This window comes from Populus nigra, chromosome 8 (genome assembly GCF_951802175.1).
Source record: "Populus nigra chromosome 8, ddPopNigr1.1, whole genome shotgun sequence".
Taxonomy (NCBI): domain Eukaryota; kingdom Viridiplantae; phylum Streptophyta; class Magnoliopsida; order Malpighiales; family Salicaceae; genus Populus; species Populus nigra.
In genome coordinates, this window is record NC_084859.1 from 11966343 (window position 1) to 11986234 (window position 19892).

The following is a 19892-nucleotide window of genomic DNA, read 5'->3' on the forward strand; positions in this document are numbered from 1 at the left end:
GTGATGCTGATACATCAACTAGGGTTTCTTTTGGTTTTTCTCTCTTTATTTAAACTTCCTCTTGGATCTCAACCAGGTTCTTTTTGTTGGTGATATGGTAACATATACAATATGGGTTTTTTTTTTTTATTTTTTCTTAACCACTTTGAGGTAAATCTTGTGGGATTTGGTAACATGGGATTGTGTCTTTTGCATTGTTTTTCGGAGGGAATAAATATGGTAGTAAGGAACCGAGGTTTTCAATAAAAACATGGATTCCTTTCATTGGATGTACTTTTTTTTGTTAACCACCAAGAGTTGTATTAATTTTCTAGCCGACTTTCTTGAGCTAGTTAGATCTCTTGGGAATGAACTATATAACTAGTTTTCTGTAATAAATATAACTTTCCTGTCTTCAAAACCTCTGGCATAAAGAATGAAATGACAGAAAAACCAAGAGCTTGTTCATTAGCATGTTGCTAGTACTAAAAGCACTCCCCTTTAAGATATACATAAGTTTCCAGGCAACAACAGGGATTGGTAATTTATTAATTATTATTAATCATACTTTATATGTTCTTCTGCCAACAAGGGTTTTTATTTTCTTAAGATAAAGTAATTCATTATAGCTCTTCTTTACAGACAATTTTAGAAATCCGATTGGGAAGTAGGATTATTGCTTTTAAAAATTGAAGGTTCTGCATTGTTTTTATCCCCTCACACTTGGTAAACATACAAAGAGCTAGCAAATAATCAAAAGAAGATTTGCCTTTGGTAATGAAATCAATTATGGTCATCATATCCATGTACTCAGTGTCTGTAAGGAAGAACTTTAGTTTTCTTGCCCTAAAAATTAAAACCGTTCGTCCTCGAGATTATTATTATTTGCGCTGCATGAATATGTTCAAATATTTAGCAGCTCCTTACCCTCCTCCTGCTCCCTTTATATCTACATTGAGTAACAGGTTACTTCATCCTCCATTTTACTTCTAAACTAGTTGCAAATCCTGAATATATGCGCTGTGATGTTTGTCATTTCCGAATATTTTGTTCTGGGTTTTTTTTTATAGAGAAGTTTTTTTATTTTTGTTATGGATAATGCAAAACAATTTATTTGCTATTGGTTAACTTTAAATCAGCAATAAAGAGAAAAATATGACCATTGTTCTAGTAATCGATCGCATGAAATTTAAATGGAAAATTAATTCCAATTAACTTAATAAAAAATTGAGTCTCAAGTGTATGTGTGTGCAAAGTTCAGCAAAAATGTTCTAGTACTGTAATTCCAAGAAATACTAAGGCCCAACATATCTAGTTTATCATATAAAAGAAAGAAAAAAGAGCAGAAACAATTTGATTCACAAGGAAAAAAAAAACTAGCAATCATAAGAACTCACTAAACAGCCATTCTACCAAATTATGAGGGATCTAGATATGAAATTTGGATGGTTGAGAATAGATATCCACATCGTCTACCTCATAAAAGTTGTAGATTGAATGGTTTCTTGGATGTCAAGAATGGTTTTTTTAACTCACATGTTCATGTACAAAATATGCTGAGAATAACAATATGGTTAGGTTTTCCTGAATTAAAGCTGATACACCTGTGTATTTTATGGTTTATTGGATGTTCGCGGAAGCTTGCAAGCCCGATTCGGCAGTACTGTCAACAAAGCAAGAAATGGCTATACTGGTGAAATAGAATGTTACCTTATTTGATCACGGACCCAATCGCCAAGGAAAGTAGTTTAGGCCATATAGGAATAGAAATCTATGGATTTCCTTATATTCCTTTTCCATCAGCTATCAGCTAGCAAAGAAGGATTTAGGTCATCTCGGATTACACTCAGAAGCCCTTCCCGTCATGTAGATGGAACTTTAACAGCAGCTAGGTCTAGAGGAAAAATTATGAGCATTACGTTCATGCATAGCTTTTATATTAAAGTTAGCACAATTAATAGTATCAATCCAGGTATTAATTACACAAACTTGACTATTGTTTAAAATTAAAACCATTTATATTGAAAATAATATTGCTAATACTTAAAGCAGTGAACCAGATACCTACTAAAGCCAAGCAGATACCTGCTGCTACAGGTCAAGCAGATACCTGCTACAGGCCAAGCAGCTGAGAAGAAATATAAAGAATGAGAGTTGTTAGAACTAGCAGATCAATCAAACCAAAATAACCATTGACTCCGATATCAATGAGTATTCAGATTGTTGTATTCGCAATCTCTTCTTTTGAAAAGGTGAAAGAGCTCATAACCGTTGAAGGCAGCTAGTGTAGTTCGACAAAGCAGAGGCCCTAAAAGGATAGACAAATACTCTGGAGTTCACTCTTATAGAAAACCCTCTAAGAATTGTGGTCTAGATCCAGGGTCAATTCTCGTTCTTGCTTTCAACCATATCTATTAGTGCTTTTCGTACCTTGTACGAATGAGACTGCCCCTTTCCGGGGTTCCTTAATGAAGCAGAGCCATTAGGACTCTTGTCCTAAAAAAATTATAGATAATTAACCAAAATTGGTATTGGTGTGATTCAAAAGATAATGAGAAACCCATCTTGGTTCACTGCTTTATATATGAAAAAGGTAGAAGCGAATTTTCTATATATATATATATATATATATATATATATATATATATATATAAACTGTGAGGAAAAAAAAAAGAGCTTCAGTTTGGACGTTACTTGAATAAAACTATCATTTGTACCCAGTTATGATGGATTTGGCTATGAAATTAACATAAAAGAAAAAAATATATATATCGTTGTGAAAAAAATTTCAAAATGAACGGCTCGTTGGTTGCTAAGAATTGTATATTTAAGCTCACAAAATTAACAATAGAATCATATAATATAAACCAAAAAATGATTTTAAGTTTATTCTAGAGGGAAAGTGAATCCCATATTGTCTAGTTTACTATATAAAAAATCACAAATAAACCTAATTAATAATTAAAAAAACTCCAGCCTAGTTTGTTTGGATGTTACCTAAACCATGCATGCTACAACTTCTCTCTCAAATCATGAAGGATCTAGCTAAGAAATTTAATTAGACATACACACCTATCGTGCATAAAAGTTTCAGATTCGGTGGATTCGTTGGTTACAAGAATTTGTTTTTTAAGCTCTTCCACCGAATAATTAATTATAAACGGAATATTGAAGTTAAAAAAAAAGATAAATTAATCGGTAATAACTCAAAGTAATTTTATATTTCATAGAATTTTTAGCTTAAGAAGAAGAGAGTCATGAAAAAAGAAATATCCTCTTTGCATTAGAAAAAAATAAACACAAAGGATAAGATTTTGAAGACAACAATAATAGTTTTGTTATTAAGGTAATATTGATCAGACCTATCCTAAAAGAGGGCAATACCAATTTATCTATTTTTTTACTTAATAATTATTATCTATTTTTTCCTTGCCTGGATACCTCATGTCACATAATATAAAACCATAACACGAAGTCATAAGAGAAAGCAGCATATCATAACCTAGCTAAACCAAAGCCAAAATCTTCATTTTCTTATATATCCATTAATTATAGCATATAATACATAGCGTGGACCCATTTCCTACTGCATCACCCCAAACCTTAAGTTCTTGTGTTGAATAATCACCAAAGCCTCACCAGGTCAAGGCCTTGATTCTCCATTTCAAATCTTTGTGCTTAAGTTCCATGGCGGATGAGGAAATTAAGTGCTTGTCATATCCAATAAAATCCATATTGAACATTGATGAAACGAATTCTCGTAGTGCTTATTTATGGGCATTTGATTCATTAAAGTACTTTAGTTTAGAATATTTCACCTCATGTTAGATTTTACGAGGCAATGATGATGGTGAGCTGAGGATGAATTTTAAATATACAAAAGACTATATTATGAGTTGTTTATGTGTACAAGGACTTGTATAATACTTGAAAAGCTGGTGGGATATTTAATAATTCAGCCTTGTAAACCACCATTTTCTGCTGTTCGGCACATGGTAGGAGTTTATTAGGGTGCTTTGATGCTTGCTTCTATCTTTTTTCCAAAACACTTGCTCCTCTCCTATCTATTATATAATAGATGATAAATTTATACATCATATTATCATCATTTTATGCCTTTGGAATCTTGACAATCTAAAAGCAGCCTCAACTCAGAGTTACATTAGAGGTGGCATGAAAGAGTAATGTGGATTTCTTCCACTCATAGAACTTGCAAGAACTAAAAGGTATGGCTTGATCTGAAGCTTGGAGAACCTGCAAGGTGAGTCTCAATTTGCATAAAATAAAATTAAGCATGTAATAAAAAAAAACAAGATAAGATAAAAGAAAAGGCAATTTTCATTAAAAAAAAAGATAAAACAAATCAAGCAGATAAAAAAAAAACCTTCCAAGTCACAAAAGATGATGATGTATATCATAGGTTGTAAAATATAAGAAACAACACACGAAGAAGAAGCCTAACTAATTATTACTACATGTTTAAGGTTGTGGCCATAATTGATAAGACTTCAAGCCTTGGCCACTCATTATGGGAGAATGAGCCTACTTTTCTTCCCAGTTACAGCAGTGAACTTACTAGGTTTTTCTATTTTATTTATTACTTTTATTGCTGTAGATGATCATGGTAGTGAAAATTAAAAGCAATATACATGGGAAAAGATTATTCGAGGATTGAAGAGGTTGTTAGAAAATTAATGAAGCTCTATGCTTACCCAACATACTTAATAAAATAAGCAAGTGTGTGGTGGTTAAATCATGAACAAAACACCTTGATTGCACATGAGCTGACCGGATCTTAAGCTCACTTAGCATGATATGAAATTATATTTGATTCTAAGCTGTCATCTATATACTTAATTAATTAAGAGCAGTTGAATTTCATAAGGCCACAAGAAAACATTTTTTAATAATATATATATGTTAATGTATAAACAATGACCAAATAGGATAGTTAATTAACAAGTTGTTTATGGTTGGTGTGCTGTGATCATGATAAAGGCGACAACGATGATGATGACATTGTACCATGGAGTTTCTCACTTCCTCTTCCTTTTCTCAACTTTCTTACAGGGTTTGGTTTTGTCAAATGATCGACTGGATGCTTTTGAAAATCATGTCTGATTCTTTGATCGTTCCTAGTCGAGATATCCACATTTTTAAAATGTGCACACAGTAATCACAATATCTTAGCCTTTTACTAGCTATGTCAACGTCATTTGCAGTGGGTTAGATGTATTTTTTTTAAGTAAAAAAATGAATATATAGATTTTTCTATCATATTTTTTTATATTAAAACACTTTTAATTATAAATTGAAATATTTATGCACACATCTAATTAAATAAATCAATATTTAATTAAAAAAATAACTAAAATTAAAATATTTGATCTCATAAAAAATTAAATATAAAAATAAGTACAAAAATCAATTCTTAAAAAATTAAATATTGAAATATGAAATTAAAGAAAAAAAATAACTTTTAAAAAGATCTAAAAATTACCAAAGTGAATGTGTGTGAACTTTTGAGACTCGTGATTGTGGTTATTAAGCTAAGATTGACCAAATAAAAAGTAAACAAAAAAAATGAACAAAATTCTCAATAGAAAAATATTGAGTGTGAAACTGGAAAATAAAAAGATATGAGTCAACCCAAGTTAACTTGCTAACCTTATGACCATGGGCATATGATTGATATAACCCTAAATAATAAAAAGTAAAAAAAAAATACAAAGATCAATTCTAAAAAAATTAAAAATTAAATAATAAAATTGAAAATAGATCAATTTTATAAAAGGATCTAAAAAAAACCACAATTAACCCCTGTCAACGTTCAAAACTTATAACCACGGTCAAGAGACCGATACTAACTCTATAGAAGGTAAAAAAACAAGAAGTAACATACTCCATAAAAAAATATTGATGAATGAAATTATTAAAAAAATTATAATAAGAAAGAAACCTAAACAAAATAAACAATAATAAAAATTATGAGACCGAATTTGATATAAAAATAAATTAATGAAATCAAATGCTAACAATCAAAATAAAAAAGAAATTCAATTAATAAAAGGATAAAAAAATTAAAAGAATAAGTATCAATTCTGATATTAAAATCAAATATAACCAAATGATTAGAAAGGAAACTAAAGAAAAAAAATAAATCAAAAGAAGATTAAAAAACAGCAATCAATGTTAAACGATGAAATATTTTAGATGTTTTATTTGTTAAAATACATTGTCAAACAATAAAAAGTGAAAAAGAAAATAGGGCAAAAAAACAAATATGTCGGCCCCTATTAACTTTTTAAATATGGGACTCGGTTCATTAGAGAAACACCATACATAGAAAAATGACAAGCTTGATCCCTAGAAAATCAAATGCTAAAAGATAAAATTAAAAAAAAGATTCACACAAAAAAATCTAAAATAAAAATTATAGTTAAAAGAATGAGGGTAAAAATTAAAATAAAAAACAAATTAGAGGGCAACTATAAATTTATTATTAAATAATTAAACTGAAAAGAAAAATACCTTTAGCAAAATAAAAGAAAAAATAAGGACTAAATCAGAAGGAAAAAAATAACACACCATAAACTTGGATTAAATTATAAAATTAAAAACCAATAAAACTTTTATAAAAAAAAAGAAATAAAAAAGAATGACCAAATAATAAAATAATAATATATAACAAAACTCATGTGAAAAGAGAATTAGGCTCATGCTTGCTTCTGTTGATTCCAATTACAAAGATGTTTTTATAAACTCATGTTTTTTTTCTGTTGATTTAAAAACTCTTAGTTAACATCATTAAAAAAACATTTACTTAGAGGTTAGATAAATCATTTTGTTGTTCCTAAAAAAAGAGAGAAAAATCATGTATACGCCCTAACAAATTTGTAATAATTAATGTAGCATGAAATAAAAAACCTGATTGTCCTTAACTCATAAGTCTTTGTTTTTTTCTTACAAGAAAAAAAAATCCTTACACTGCAACATTGAATTGTAAATTTAGTTTGGGTGCACAGTATTTTGACTAGACAATTTAGAGTTTTTGTTAATCAATGTAACCCAAATTCAATAAAATTCTAGTGGGGGGGGGGGGGGGGAGAAAAAGAAGAAGCAATAGTAGATAGATTTTAACCATGATAGCCCGTTTCATGATCACGACATGAAAACGATTTTGAGATACATGTGTAAAGAAATTAATAGTGTTGTTGAGAGATCTTATAAACACAGTGCTTATAAGATCTAAAATCTGTAAGGATTAAGACAGAATAAAAAGCATATTATGGTAATAAATAAACCATATGTGGACAAATTAGCTGATTCAAGCAAGCAAAACTATAGACCACGAATTTCTTAAGTGCTTAACGAATGTATTAATCAACGGCCATCTCTTGCAAAGGAGAATTTCTACTTTAGTGATACGAGGCATGTATCTACCTTATTGGTCTCGAGAATTGGTGTTTTTCGCATGGAATTATGCATCTGATGATTGTGACAATGGATGTCTTTATCATTAGATAGTGAATGTCGACTTGTAAGAAGAAGAAGAAAAAAAACAAAACTCTCTGGCATGCATCTAAAAGAAATGGGCTCCAGCTTTTGAGGTTTTAGACGAGAATATTGTTGAATTTTACTAAATTGAAGGACATGATTAATTTAAGCAGCCAGTGCCACGAGGATCTCTTTTTAAACAGATCAGATCAGATCCATATATTCTAAGATTGCAACTTGGAAAACCGAAGCCATTTTCGATCAATGTAATCCTGGGCTGGACCAGACGTTTGCTCCCATAAGGACCAATATTAGCTTTACCAGCACGATGGTGGAGCATATACTCTGCCCATTGTCGATTATGACACAGCCCATGATTGATCTTGCTCCTCTCTTAAGAAAAAACTAAGTGCCTCTAAATAATCACTTGTTAGTGGAATCGAAAATTAGTCTGCGAGAATGTAACGAATGGAGTGTAACTGTACCCTACTTGTCACTGGATATTTATTTATTTTATTTTGACGAGGCAATTTCTGAAAGCAAGGTTATAAAAACTCTTTTATGTTGTAATTTTCTGTTCCATCATATCAGAGAAAGTAATTGTACAGATTTCAAAACGTAGCAAATAGAAGCTTCAATATAGGGCAAAATTTGGCTATCGGAGAACTTTTTTATTGAACTATTCAAGAATATCCATTACCATATATTTTTTTTTAATTAATGTAGGTATTTGAGTCAGCTTATGTGCATCTCGACTAATCCCACGAGCTTTGAAGTTAACGAACATATAAGCCTTCAGTGACCTTCATATTATCAACCAAAGAGTTCAAATTTAAAATTATAATGAAAGCAAATCTCTTGACTCCAAACTTTTACCACTGGACCATCTACTAGATGATGATTATTATTATTATTATTATTATTATTTTGGGGGTCTTGAGTCAACTTTTGAAAATGAGATAAAATTCTCTAATTAGCACCATGATATTTTATAACTATAAGGTAGTTTATAACTAATGTAAATATAAAATAATGCTTAAAAAAATTAAACATGGGTTAATTGTAGTAAACTTAAAAAGAAACATTCAAATTGTCCTATTACAACCCACCCCCAATATATATAAAAAATAGAATTACCTCGTTGCACAACCCCAAAAAGAAAAATTAGTAGGAAAACCCCACAAAATCGCCTTTGTTTATACCAATTTGGCAAATCAATCCCAATGAAAAAGATTTTGTGCGCTATCAACAAGAAAACCTATATGGACTTAACCCAAAATAATTCAAAATTTCTAGATTGGATTGACCTATGAATAAGCCGTGGGTCAAGTATTATATAACACCTTAACTTTAAAAAACCGTTAAGTATTGTTTGACTATAAAAAATGAAAAGTCCGGAATAAAAATGAAAGACTCATAGCGATATTTTAATTTCAATATTATCTTTGGAATGGCAATGGTTTATGAGGTCTTCACTAAGTTTTAATTTTAATTTCAATAAAATAGTTGAATTCTTCTCTCTTTTTTTCTAGAATTTTTTTTTTCAATAACATGGGTAGACCTAAACCCGCCCGAATCTAATGAGTTAGGGTCAAAGTCAAGTGCATGCTGGTCCAAACTTAAATAGTAACATGATCTAGACTCACCTATCCTGACTCAAATACCGGTTCCACATGTGTTGCAAAATTTAGTCCATGCAACATAATTGAAAGAAATTGCATAAAATCTCAAAATGAATAACAATTAATATTTGGGAAATGCTTAAGAAATAAAGAAAAAATATTTCTTAATTTTAGAAACCAAAAGGTTATTTAAATGTTTGTAAAGATAGAGTCGATTCTACATAATTTACTTCTTTTTTTGTCCAAGTTTCTTCACTTTCTTTTTTTATCTAACTTACTTCCCAAATTTCTACTATTTCTATACAGACGTGAACAAAAAGGATATATGAAAGAAGACTTTTCTCTTTTTTAGTTGAGATATTTTTTGAAGACTTTTTAATAAAATTTCCAATGATATTTGATTATTAAATATTTTATAATGTTTAAGGAATAAAAACAGTAATGAACAGATAACAATTTTAAAAAAATCTTAGTCATTAAGTTATGAATATGTTTTAAGAGATGTTAAAAAAATCAGAAAAATACAATATTTGAAAATATTTAAGAAATCATTTTTCTTAATTTCTCAACAATTAAAATTTATAAAATAAAAATTTTAAAATTTTCAGCCGTTGATATTTTAAAAAAGTCCGTAACATTCTCAAGTTTTTTAATGTATGACTATTTCTTTAAGAAAAATATTTTGATATTTTTTATTACTTAGAAATTATAAAAAGTTTAAGTTGTTTTGCAAAAAAAAAAGTTTTTCTCAAACATGTTTTTAAAATTATAACGATTGACTGTCTTTGAACTTTTTATTTATTTTTTAAAAAAATTATTTATTTTTAATGAAAATATCCAAAAAAATTATTTTCTTGAGATAAAAAATTATTTCCTAAACATTTTAGAAAATTCTAATTAGTATTAATACTATAATCTAATGTAATTTAGTCTAGTTGAGTTGAATTGACTAATTTCATATGAGCTAATTTGTCAAATTGATACAGATATTGGGCCTCTGCGATTTTTTTGTTTTTCAAAATATAATAATGTCTTTAAGGTTGCGATTGGTTGGTCTAAAAAAATAATAAAAAAATGATAAAAAAAAACATGTTTAGTTAGTTAGAGGGATTAAGATGAAAATATAAAAATAGATTTATATTTAAAAAATTGGAGTGGATTTTTGTTATTTAAAACATAAATAACATGAGAATATATTTATTCTCTTTTAATTATCTCTATCTCTTCTGTTTCCATGTAAAACTCTACTTAATTGATATCACGGATTTGTTACTCCGTTCATAAAAAAGAGTGCAATCCAGCATAATTGATGCATATAGATCTCATTTTTATGCAACTAGAGAATATTAAATCATGGTGCCTAATAATCTCCATGTGATAAAACTAAGTTTTGTTTTTTTTTTTTTATCAAATGCTAGTTAGGAATGGCAATAGATATCCGCGGGTTAGATTTTTTTATATTCATACCCTATTAATTATCTATGAAGTAAAAAATTTAGATATTTATAAATTATTCATAGGTTCCGGGTATCAATAACTATATATTATCTACTATTATTTATTAAAAAATAAAAAATAAAATAGTTAATATATATGTGTGTGTGTATTAATGATAAAATGATAAATGTTATTTATATATGTGTGTTTTATGTCTATATATATTGTATTTAAAAAAATCTAAATATTATATAATTATATTTATATTAATATATTTCAAGTTAGGTTTGGTAATATTGATATTATATTTATTATTCATAAGGTTTAGATTAAATTGTAAACTTCTTCGTACAAGAGAATGTGCTTCTCCATCTCATCTTGTTAATTCGGTGAAGGCCCTTATGAAAAGTAGGAACTCCCTAAGCCCAAAACAACAGAATGGCTGAAATTTGAGTCCACCTGCAATGCCAATTTTTGTATCTTGGAATGTTTGTCAGCAAGAAACCATCACGGATTAACAATTTTTCTTGTCAATCGTTTTCAAGTGCAACCCACTTGAAAAAGGCCACATAAATTTATATAAAGCTGGCCAGTTTCTTCAGAAAACAACATCGCAACAAAAGCAAAATTGGAATATTAATTGATATTGATATCTCTAATGACTCCAAACCGCTCTTTCGTGACCACAACGAAAAACTTGTGCTGTTAGTCTTTGATTTTGCCTACTTCACCGTCAATGCATGCGTTGATGATTCTCTATTAGTCTCTAAATGACTAGAGAACTTCGTAGGATATGCTAAGTGGGCGACAAAAGAAAAGGAAAAGAATATGCTAAATGGAATGCATATTAAAGTTCATGGCGTTAACTTGCTTCATCTGGTTAGAGGTGGATTGGAATCGATCTAATTGTATTAACAGATTAAAACTTCATAAAGCTTGTTATTCTGGATCTAGTTACAAGTAATCTGTTAGGTTGTCCATTAATCTGAACAATTTGCAGCTAAGTGCATAGTAATTTGTTTTTATTTCCAGTAATGTAATGTCATATTTGACTCTTTCGAAGCGAACAGAGGGGAGAAAACACTCTTGTTGTTACGAAACAACAAAGAAAGCTCTCAACAACGTAGAATAAAAGTGAACTATGTATATTATTTAGTAAGAAAAATCCTGCCGTATGGAAAGATTTGGTAAATATTCTTGCTTGCCTCTAACAAGAAATAACTATTTTGGACATTAGCACAAACAAGACTTGGAAACCGAAAATGGAAGACGATGAGCACAATTGGCCGATTTACCACGTAGCAATGCGGCCATTTTGAGGCGCCTAATATTATCTACAACTGATCCAGAAAATCTCCATTGCTCCAATAGGTCATGCTTTTCACAGGGCATATATTATCCAATGTCAATGTTATTGATCAACACAGAAACATTGATATGAAGAACACGAATAACAAAGAAGAAGAGAGCAGTACGACAAGAAATGAGAATAATTAGAATTATTTATTAGTGGCTTTAAAGAAATTTACATGATCGATGGAACTATATAGAGATTTATATAAAATGAAATTAGCTGGTGTGCCTGGTATACCTTTCCTTTGTTTTATTCACTTGTATCTAACAATCTTGAGCATAGAAGTCAATAATCTCCTTGAGATTAAGCTGAAATAAAGAAGAACAATCATTGTACATCAACCACAACATGTGCTCGAACAAAATGGCATCCACATCCACAAAAATCACTCTCTTCTCCTCCCTTGATCTACTCGTATCATCAAAAACTCTGTCCTTTTTTACTGTTTCAATCAAAACCCGAAAGGGGCTCTCTTCTAATACAAACGGATCAACCAAGAACTCTTTCCTCTCTTTTCCCACCACCACGGTCACCGGACTGTCCAAATCGCCGAACCCATCTTCAGTTAATGGCCGATAGCCTAGCCGTGACCTCGAGTAGCACTTTCTCAACATTGATACAGGCAAGACCAAGCAATCCATTGCCGTTAATCAGAGACTGGGTTTTTTGTACAGGACTAATGTGAGACCAAGTGGATACAATGTTATTGATTGTGTTTGGCTAATATTTATATACAAGATTAGCTTGCGTGTGCATAGCTCATATAATGTGAATGGAAGTGAAAGCAAAGGATTGGAGATAGATGAGAAAAAGGTTGAAAGGTTCAAGGCTGAATAGTCTTACCACCGGCTAGACAGAGAAAATTGTTAGTAGCAAGAGAAGTGTATTTGTAAGCAAAGAAAAGGGTGTATTAAGCATTAAGTAAAATACTAAACTTCTTGGTTTTTTTTTTTATTATTGTAATCTATCCACAATAAAAATAAAATATATCTAGGGCCACAATAAAATTATTATTTTACCCTTCATTCTTTAATTTTTAAAATTTTACTTGATAAGTAGAAAGGTCTTTACACATTGTGAATATGTAATATTTGATTTGTTTGGCCTTACTTCAAGGGTTTGATTATAATTTTATAAGATGTTTTTTTATTATTGTTGTTTAGTCATATGAGTATTTTTAATTTTCTTGCACATAAAAAAAAAAATTGTTGATGATGGTGGTTGAAATCAAGTTTTCGCCACCTTATTAGATGCATCTCGATGTCCTTTTCCTTCCTAAATGGTGCGTATATAGTAGTGAAGTCTGGTTTAGTGCTAATTGGCTTCTTTTTTTTCTTTTTTTTCTTTTTTGGATTGCATGCTGGTCATGCATAAAATTATATCAGCGAAAATTGTTGTTGTTGTTTTTTTTGTTTTGCTATTTATGGAGTCATCTTAATTTCATGTCTTACGTCAAGTGTTTGATTTGTTCACCCGGGTTAGCTGTGAAGTTCACTTAAAGTGTTTTTTTCCTCTATACCCATGACCCAGTTCATGGAAAGCAATGTTTGGCCTTTACTCTTTTTTTTCTAAATTAATGATTTTTTTAAAATATTTTTTTCTCTAATTTTTTTAATTTATATTTAAATTAGAGTTCCTTCTCTTTTCATTTTATTTGGAGAGTCTCTTTTAAATGACTATTATTTTTTTAGTTATCATTTAAATTTGAAGAGTTTTTCTCATTCATCTATAATTTTTTTTTTATCTTTTGTATGGATGAACTTTATTTTTAAAATAAAAAAAGTTATTTTCAAATAATTTTTCTAATATATGCAGCCTTGCATGATTTTTTTTTATTTTATTCGATCAATTTAATTTGTGTCTTTATTTCTATTATCGTTTGGTTAAATAAAAAAATTATTTCATTAAATAAATTTAGCAAACAAAACAGGATAAATTTCCTGTCTGTCGAGATTAAATATCTTGATTCACATCTATCTCTTGATTTTTCAAGTTTTATTTTCAGGTATCGTTAATGATTTTTTATTTATTTATTCGTACATATGGTTCTTGATTTATTTAATTTCATGTATGTATAATTTAGATTTTTTAAACTACAGAAATACATTAAAAAAACCTATATATATATGTATATAATTTTTTATAAAAAATAAAAATATTCAACCTTCAGTTAAAGCATGGGTCACGGATAACATATCTATTTTGAATCTATAATATGTAATAATTTTGTGTAGTTGTTAATACATATATAAATATAATAGGATTTGCTGGCAATAAAAATAGCCGTTAGACTGAGGTAGAATAGAATCTCCTGGAAGTAGGAATTAGAAGACGACCTGGACTGCCGACTTGAGTTATGACAAGGACTCCACTTTATGGTACCGCGTTAATTAACTTAAAATTCAATGCTGATAGAAACTTGGCTGCTGATTAATCCCATTAGCTCTCTCACGACCGCGTTTCACGCGGGACTAAACTATTTTTTTTTTTGATAAAAAAATAATATTCAACTGTCATATATATATATATATATATATATATATAACATAAGTTGGATTATATATCAAACTAGATTAAATAAGCTGATTTTAATTTAATTAGACAAAAAAAAATCATAGTTGATGGATCAATTTTTTTTAAAAAAAGTGATTAGGATAATTTGAGAAAAAAATATTTTTTTCAAAATGAAACAAACGATGTATATCAATTCACAGTCCATTAAATATGAAAGAATAAAATGGGGTAAAAAACAACATTAAAAAAATTGATCTTAGTTAACTCAAGTTAGCATGACAAACCTATAACCCCGATAATCAAGGCTGAGTTAATCCGGGATATCCCACCAAACCCGTGGTCCAGATCATGAGATTTGAATAACTCAATAAAAAAACAAAGATAATTATAAAGCTTTTTTTATATAAAAAAAACTCGCGTTAACTTTTCAAACTCATGACCTAGGTCATTAGACCTGAAATATCATATTTGAAAAAAAAAACATGAAACTCAATTCTCAATCAATCAGATATTAAATGATGAAATTGAAGAGAAAAATCAATTTAGCAAAAGAATTAAAAGATAACAATTAAAATAATCATGATCAAAATTCAAATATCAAATAAATTTTAAATTTGATTGAAAGGTGAAATTGAAAAGAAAAATTAATTTAGCAAAAGGATTAAGAAAAATAAAAAGAATAAGGATCAAGATTGACATAAAAAATAATAAATTTATGATTGAATGATGAAGTTGAAAAGAATAATATTTTTTTCCAAAAGAGCCTAGAAAAAAAATAGAAATCAAAATAATGAGGACCAAGTCGAAAAACATAATATTATCAATTTGGATTGAATGATGAAATTTAAAACAAATAAAATTTTTACAAGGGCCAAAGACAAAAATTACAAATCAAAATAATAATAACCAAATTGAAAAATATAATATTTGTAAATTGGGATAGAATAATGAAATTAAAAATAAATAAAAGTTCTACAAAAGGATCAAGGATAAAAATTAAAAATTAAAATAATAAGAACTGAAATTGAAATACCAACAACAAAAAAAATTTATTGCAACCTTTGATTGATTTATTGTGTTTGATTATATATATGATAATTGTATAAATGTGTGTGTGTTAATTAGTGAAAGAGAATGTATAAATATGGTTACTAATTTTATTTTGTATTAGAACAAATTAAAAAGATAGCACCATAAAAAAAATTAAACATTTGTTTTTAATTTTCATTATAGCCAAGCTTAGAAAAAGCATAATAAATATAGTTTTTTCTTTAATACCATGTTTAACATAAAAAGAAAAAATAACAAAAAAATACATGTGTTTTGGCATTTATACAAAAATATTTTTTTTTTGTTTCATGCATTTTTAAGCTTCATAACAAGTATATCAAGCTCATGAAAAACTTGACCTAAATAAAATGACCCATCAGGCGTACATAAGAAAAAACCAAAAACATATATTTATTTTAAAATAAATAAATAAACAATGATAAAATTCTCAACTTACAAGATTCTTTGAACAAAAAAGCTAAAGCTCATTTTATCACTCTTACGGGTCCAAAGTTATTTCTCAACATCCATATAGTCTGACATCTATTTTTAACAATTTTAATGTAAACTTCTTTTTTTAGAGATAAATGTCAAAAAAAAATTATGACTCTTCTATTTTTAGAGATTTATGTCATTTCATGACATGTTTAAAGACTAATGTCACATCAGTTTTTTCATAAAATAATTATAAATTAAATACATAAAAAAAAGCTAAAAACAATCAAGATAATTAATAGCAATCACAAAAACAAATTTAAGAGAAAACACATTATCAAGATAACTTTTGTAAGAAAGAATGTTGTAAAGGTGACATCATTGCATTAAGCATAATTAACCCCTCACTTTAATCATTGAAACTAATATATATTTTGGGATTCCTAATTTTTTTTAATTACTAAATGACGACTCTTAATTTTACATGATTTATTTCCTTTTTTATTTTAGAGAGTCTTAACCGACATCACAATGTGACAGAATCCATTTTCACAATCATGTAAGACACTATGTATGAATGGTTACCTCAAGCAAGTCTTCATGTACCACACACCATGCATATCCCACACATTCCATGTAATTACTCCCCACTAGGTACATACTTCACACCTTAGAACTACTTGGCAAGATAGCATAGAGAAATTTAGAGAGAGGAACTTCTGGTGTGAAATGAAATGGAGTGTGAGGAAGTCCATATACAGTGGAAGGCCTCCCTCATGCCCTGCCAGATCAGCGACACACATGTCATTGCTTTTGATAGATCCCTAAAGTTAATGCCAACATCATCACAATGTGTTTTTCCTTTTTTTTTTATTTAAAAGAAGCATTCTTTTATTCATGATGTATACCTCTGCATGTGAATAATTTGACTATGTGCTTTGAGATATCCATCCATCTTTTTATACAAAGAAAATTTGAGAACTTCGCCAAAAAAATCAGATCTATCTTTAAGTTTTTATGTATTTTTACTATAAAGACTCAAGGGATTATTGATGAACTAGGATATATCAACATTTTTTAAATGATTTTTTGTTGGCCCAAACAAGTTTTAATTATGGACCAAGCTTTGGAGGTTCATTTAAAATAGGATTGAGCCTAGGTTATGGGCTTGGGCTCAAATACCAGGCATGCTGCTTTACACTTTTAGGCCCAAGCATTACACCTCGGCCTAAGTGTTAGGCTTGCACTCGTGGGCTCAAGCATGATGCCTAAGCCTAGATGTCTGGTGCGTGCCTAACATCTTTTGGGTCAAAGTCATGCATTTAGGCTCAATACATATTCTATTGCCTCTTAAGCCTTGCCTTGTAGCCTGGATCCAACACCTAGTTCAATGGTTTTTTTTTTATCTAACCTAAGATTTCTAGCCTAGATCCTACTCAATCTACTTTTCCAGATGTACAAAAGATTCTCCTATGACTTGTCATATTTCTATCTCATTAAAACACGTGTTAGAGATATTTGTTCCCTCTTAGATTAATATTTGTGTAATAGTTGTTTATCCCTTATTATTAATATAAAGGTAGAATGACTCTCCAACTTCTTTATTCAAACAAAAAAAAACAAGGTTTATGAGGTATAAATACCTTTTAAACCACTCAAGTAAAAGGGTTCACAATTTTCATTCTCAATATACACGTATTATTTTCGTACGACATTTATTTTCTTATAAAAACAAGAATAAACAACATTATTTTTAGAATTTAATGCTTGTTTATATATTTCTTATACTTTCTCTCTATAAAAATATTGACTTAAGTATACGAGGGTCCTTCACCCAGAAAGGATTTTTTAAAAGGTGTTAAGGTTCTTACATCTAGCTAGCACTTTTTTATGCTACGAAGAATGGATGTATCAACATGAATACTTGATTATTTCATTATTTAATCACCAAAAAATTATTTTTATAAGCATCTTGAATTTTAGAACATAATCAAAAGGCTCTTGCATATGTGCTTCCCTAATATTTATAAACGGTTTTGGAACAATTTATAATTTTCCAAAACAAATGATATTTTAGAAATAATTTTTTAAAAAAAACATATTTGACCATAATTACCTGTAAGTTATGATTAGCTAGTTAGGCCCATACAACAAATATTCAGCCTATAAAAATAATATTGATTTCATATATATTTTTTTAAAGTTGGGATATCAATACTAGCCTATGAAAAAAGAAGAAGCACTCTCCGTTTTTGCATCTATAAAGGTCATATGACCTTTACATCCACCTCTGCTTATATTTGAGGGTAATTTTCAATCCTCCGTAAATGGTAGATCTCCAGGGAAGGTTTACATGAGTTTTTTTCAATGACCAGTTTTCATTAACCAAAATATATATGCCATCAAAGATAATTTTTAATAAAATGTTGTATATTTATCAAATAAATATAATCAAAATAATCTTAGAAAAAATACACATTATTTTGGAAGTATATGAAAAAATAATAAATTATTTATATAAATCCGTTTGGGTACAAAGATTTATCAAGTCATAAGATATTATCATATTCTTATTTATGTTCAAATAAATAAATAAAAATATCTACTTTCACTTCCATTACCCTGAAGTTAAATGTTCCTTCATGTCTATTTTCATAAAAAAAGAAGGTATAGTTTCCTTCCCTCTACCAAATTATATTGTTGTTCCTGTAGGTTGACTGTATTTGTATTATATATAAAAAAAAATACCTAAGGGTCTCAGTTAAGTGCTTCCAAGATTTTCTTGTGGGCATGAGAAAAGAAGGAAAAACTTGTAATAATTAACAAACAATGAACATCTTTCATGTACTTTCATGATTTAAAATAGATATGATCGTCAAACATTGTTGGAATCTAACTTAAATCCTGACATGGTCTCGCAAGATATATTAAAATAAAAGGAATTAACTGTGTTTTTTTAATTATTATTAGTAAGAGGAAATGCTAAAAAACAAAATGAAACTAAGCAATAACGGGGAAAAAGAAACCCCACCAGTATCCTCCAGCGGGATACACCAGCCAGATACATAAAATAAGTTGAACCACCCAGCCAATTACACCCTAAAAGACAATCAGCTGGTGGTTGTGGAAGATAATGGGTGCTGACATCCAGATCAAAGGCATCGTTTGGTAATCAGTCGGCCACTTGATTAGCTTCCTTAAAGTATGGTCAAACGGAACACCCAATCTGTGCACAACAGCTATCGAATACGAACAAGGAACAACCAAGGGCTCCTCCAGCTGTGATGCTTTCCTTAAATAAAATCAAATGCCACTTAAATTCAAGTTAGCTGTATGTACTCTATTAAGCATTGACACGTATATGGGATCCGATTCCTATGACCTTACATTACCTTGGCGGTGGCACCGATATCTGCTGGGACTCGATATATCCTTGGCTGTATATTTGCTGCTTCTTATATTAGTCTATTGACCAGATAACTATTCCACGCTATATTATTGGGTTGAATAAAGTTTTTTTTATAATAAAAATATATATTTTTATTGCTAATGTTTTTTTAGCGTTTTAAAGATATACAGGGATTAATCCAATATAATTTGGTCAACTTTATGAGTTCAAGAACAATTTAAATAAGTAACAAAAATATAGTTTGACTCAAAATAAATATTCAAGATGTTATTTTTAAAAATATTAAGATAAAAATATATTAGATTAATTCGGATCAATTTGAGTTAATTTATCAATTTACAAATCAAGTCATATGACCATAATAACCCTATAAAAAATTGTCTATATAATACTTAGGTATTTTCATTTATAGTGGAGTAACATTAAGATCAACATCAATATAAATGTGCATTTTTTTCCTCTTCTTCAACTTCATGCATATTCAATGTTTGTATAAATACAAATAAAAATATGATTTTACTCAAAATAAAATGTTAAGAGAGAATTAGCCACCACCAAGATCCTAAATTTTCATGGTGACAATCGGCGAACCCTT

General features: G+C 29.0%; 1 protein-coding gene across 1 annotated transcript; it reads right to left on the reverse strand.

Moving 5' to 3' along the window:
- Window positions 1–12019: 12019 nt before the first annotated feature.
- Window positions 12020–12761, reverse strand: LOC133701265 (uncharacterized). Its single transcript, XM_062125124.1, has one exon. It carries the CDS (start codon window positions 12528–12530, stop codon window positions 12153–12155), a length of 378 nt encoding a protein of 125 aa, XP_061981108.1. The 5' UTR covers window positions 12531–12761; the 3' UTR covers window positions 12020–12152.
- Between the last annotated feature and the right edge of the window lie 7131 nt (window positions 12762–19892).

Coding starts and splice junctions, on each gene's coding strand:
- LOC133701265 (XM_062125124.1), bottom strand. CDS start 12,530: ATGGATTGCTTGGTCTTGCCTGTATCAATGTTGAGAAAGTGCTACTCG.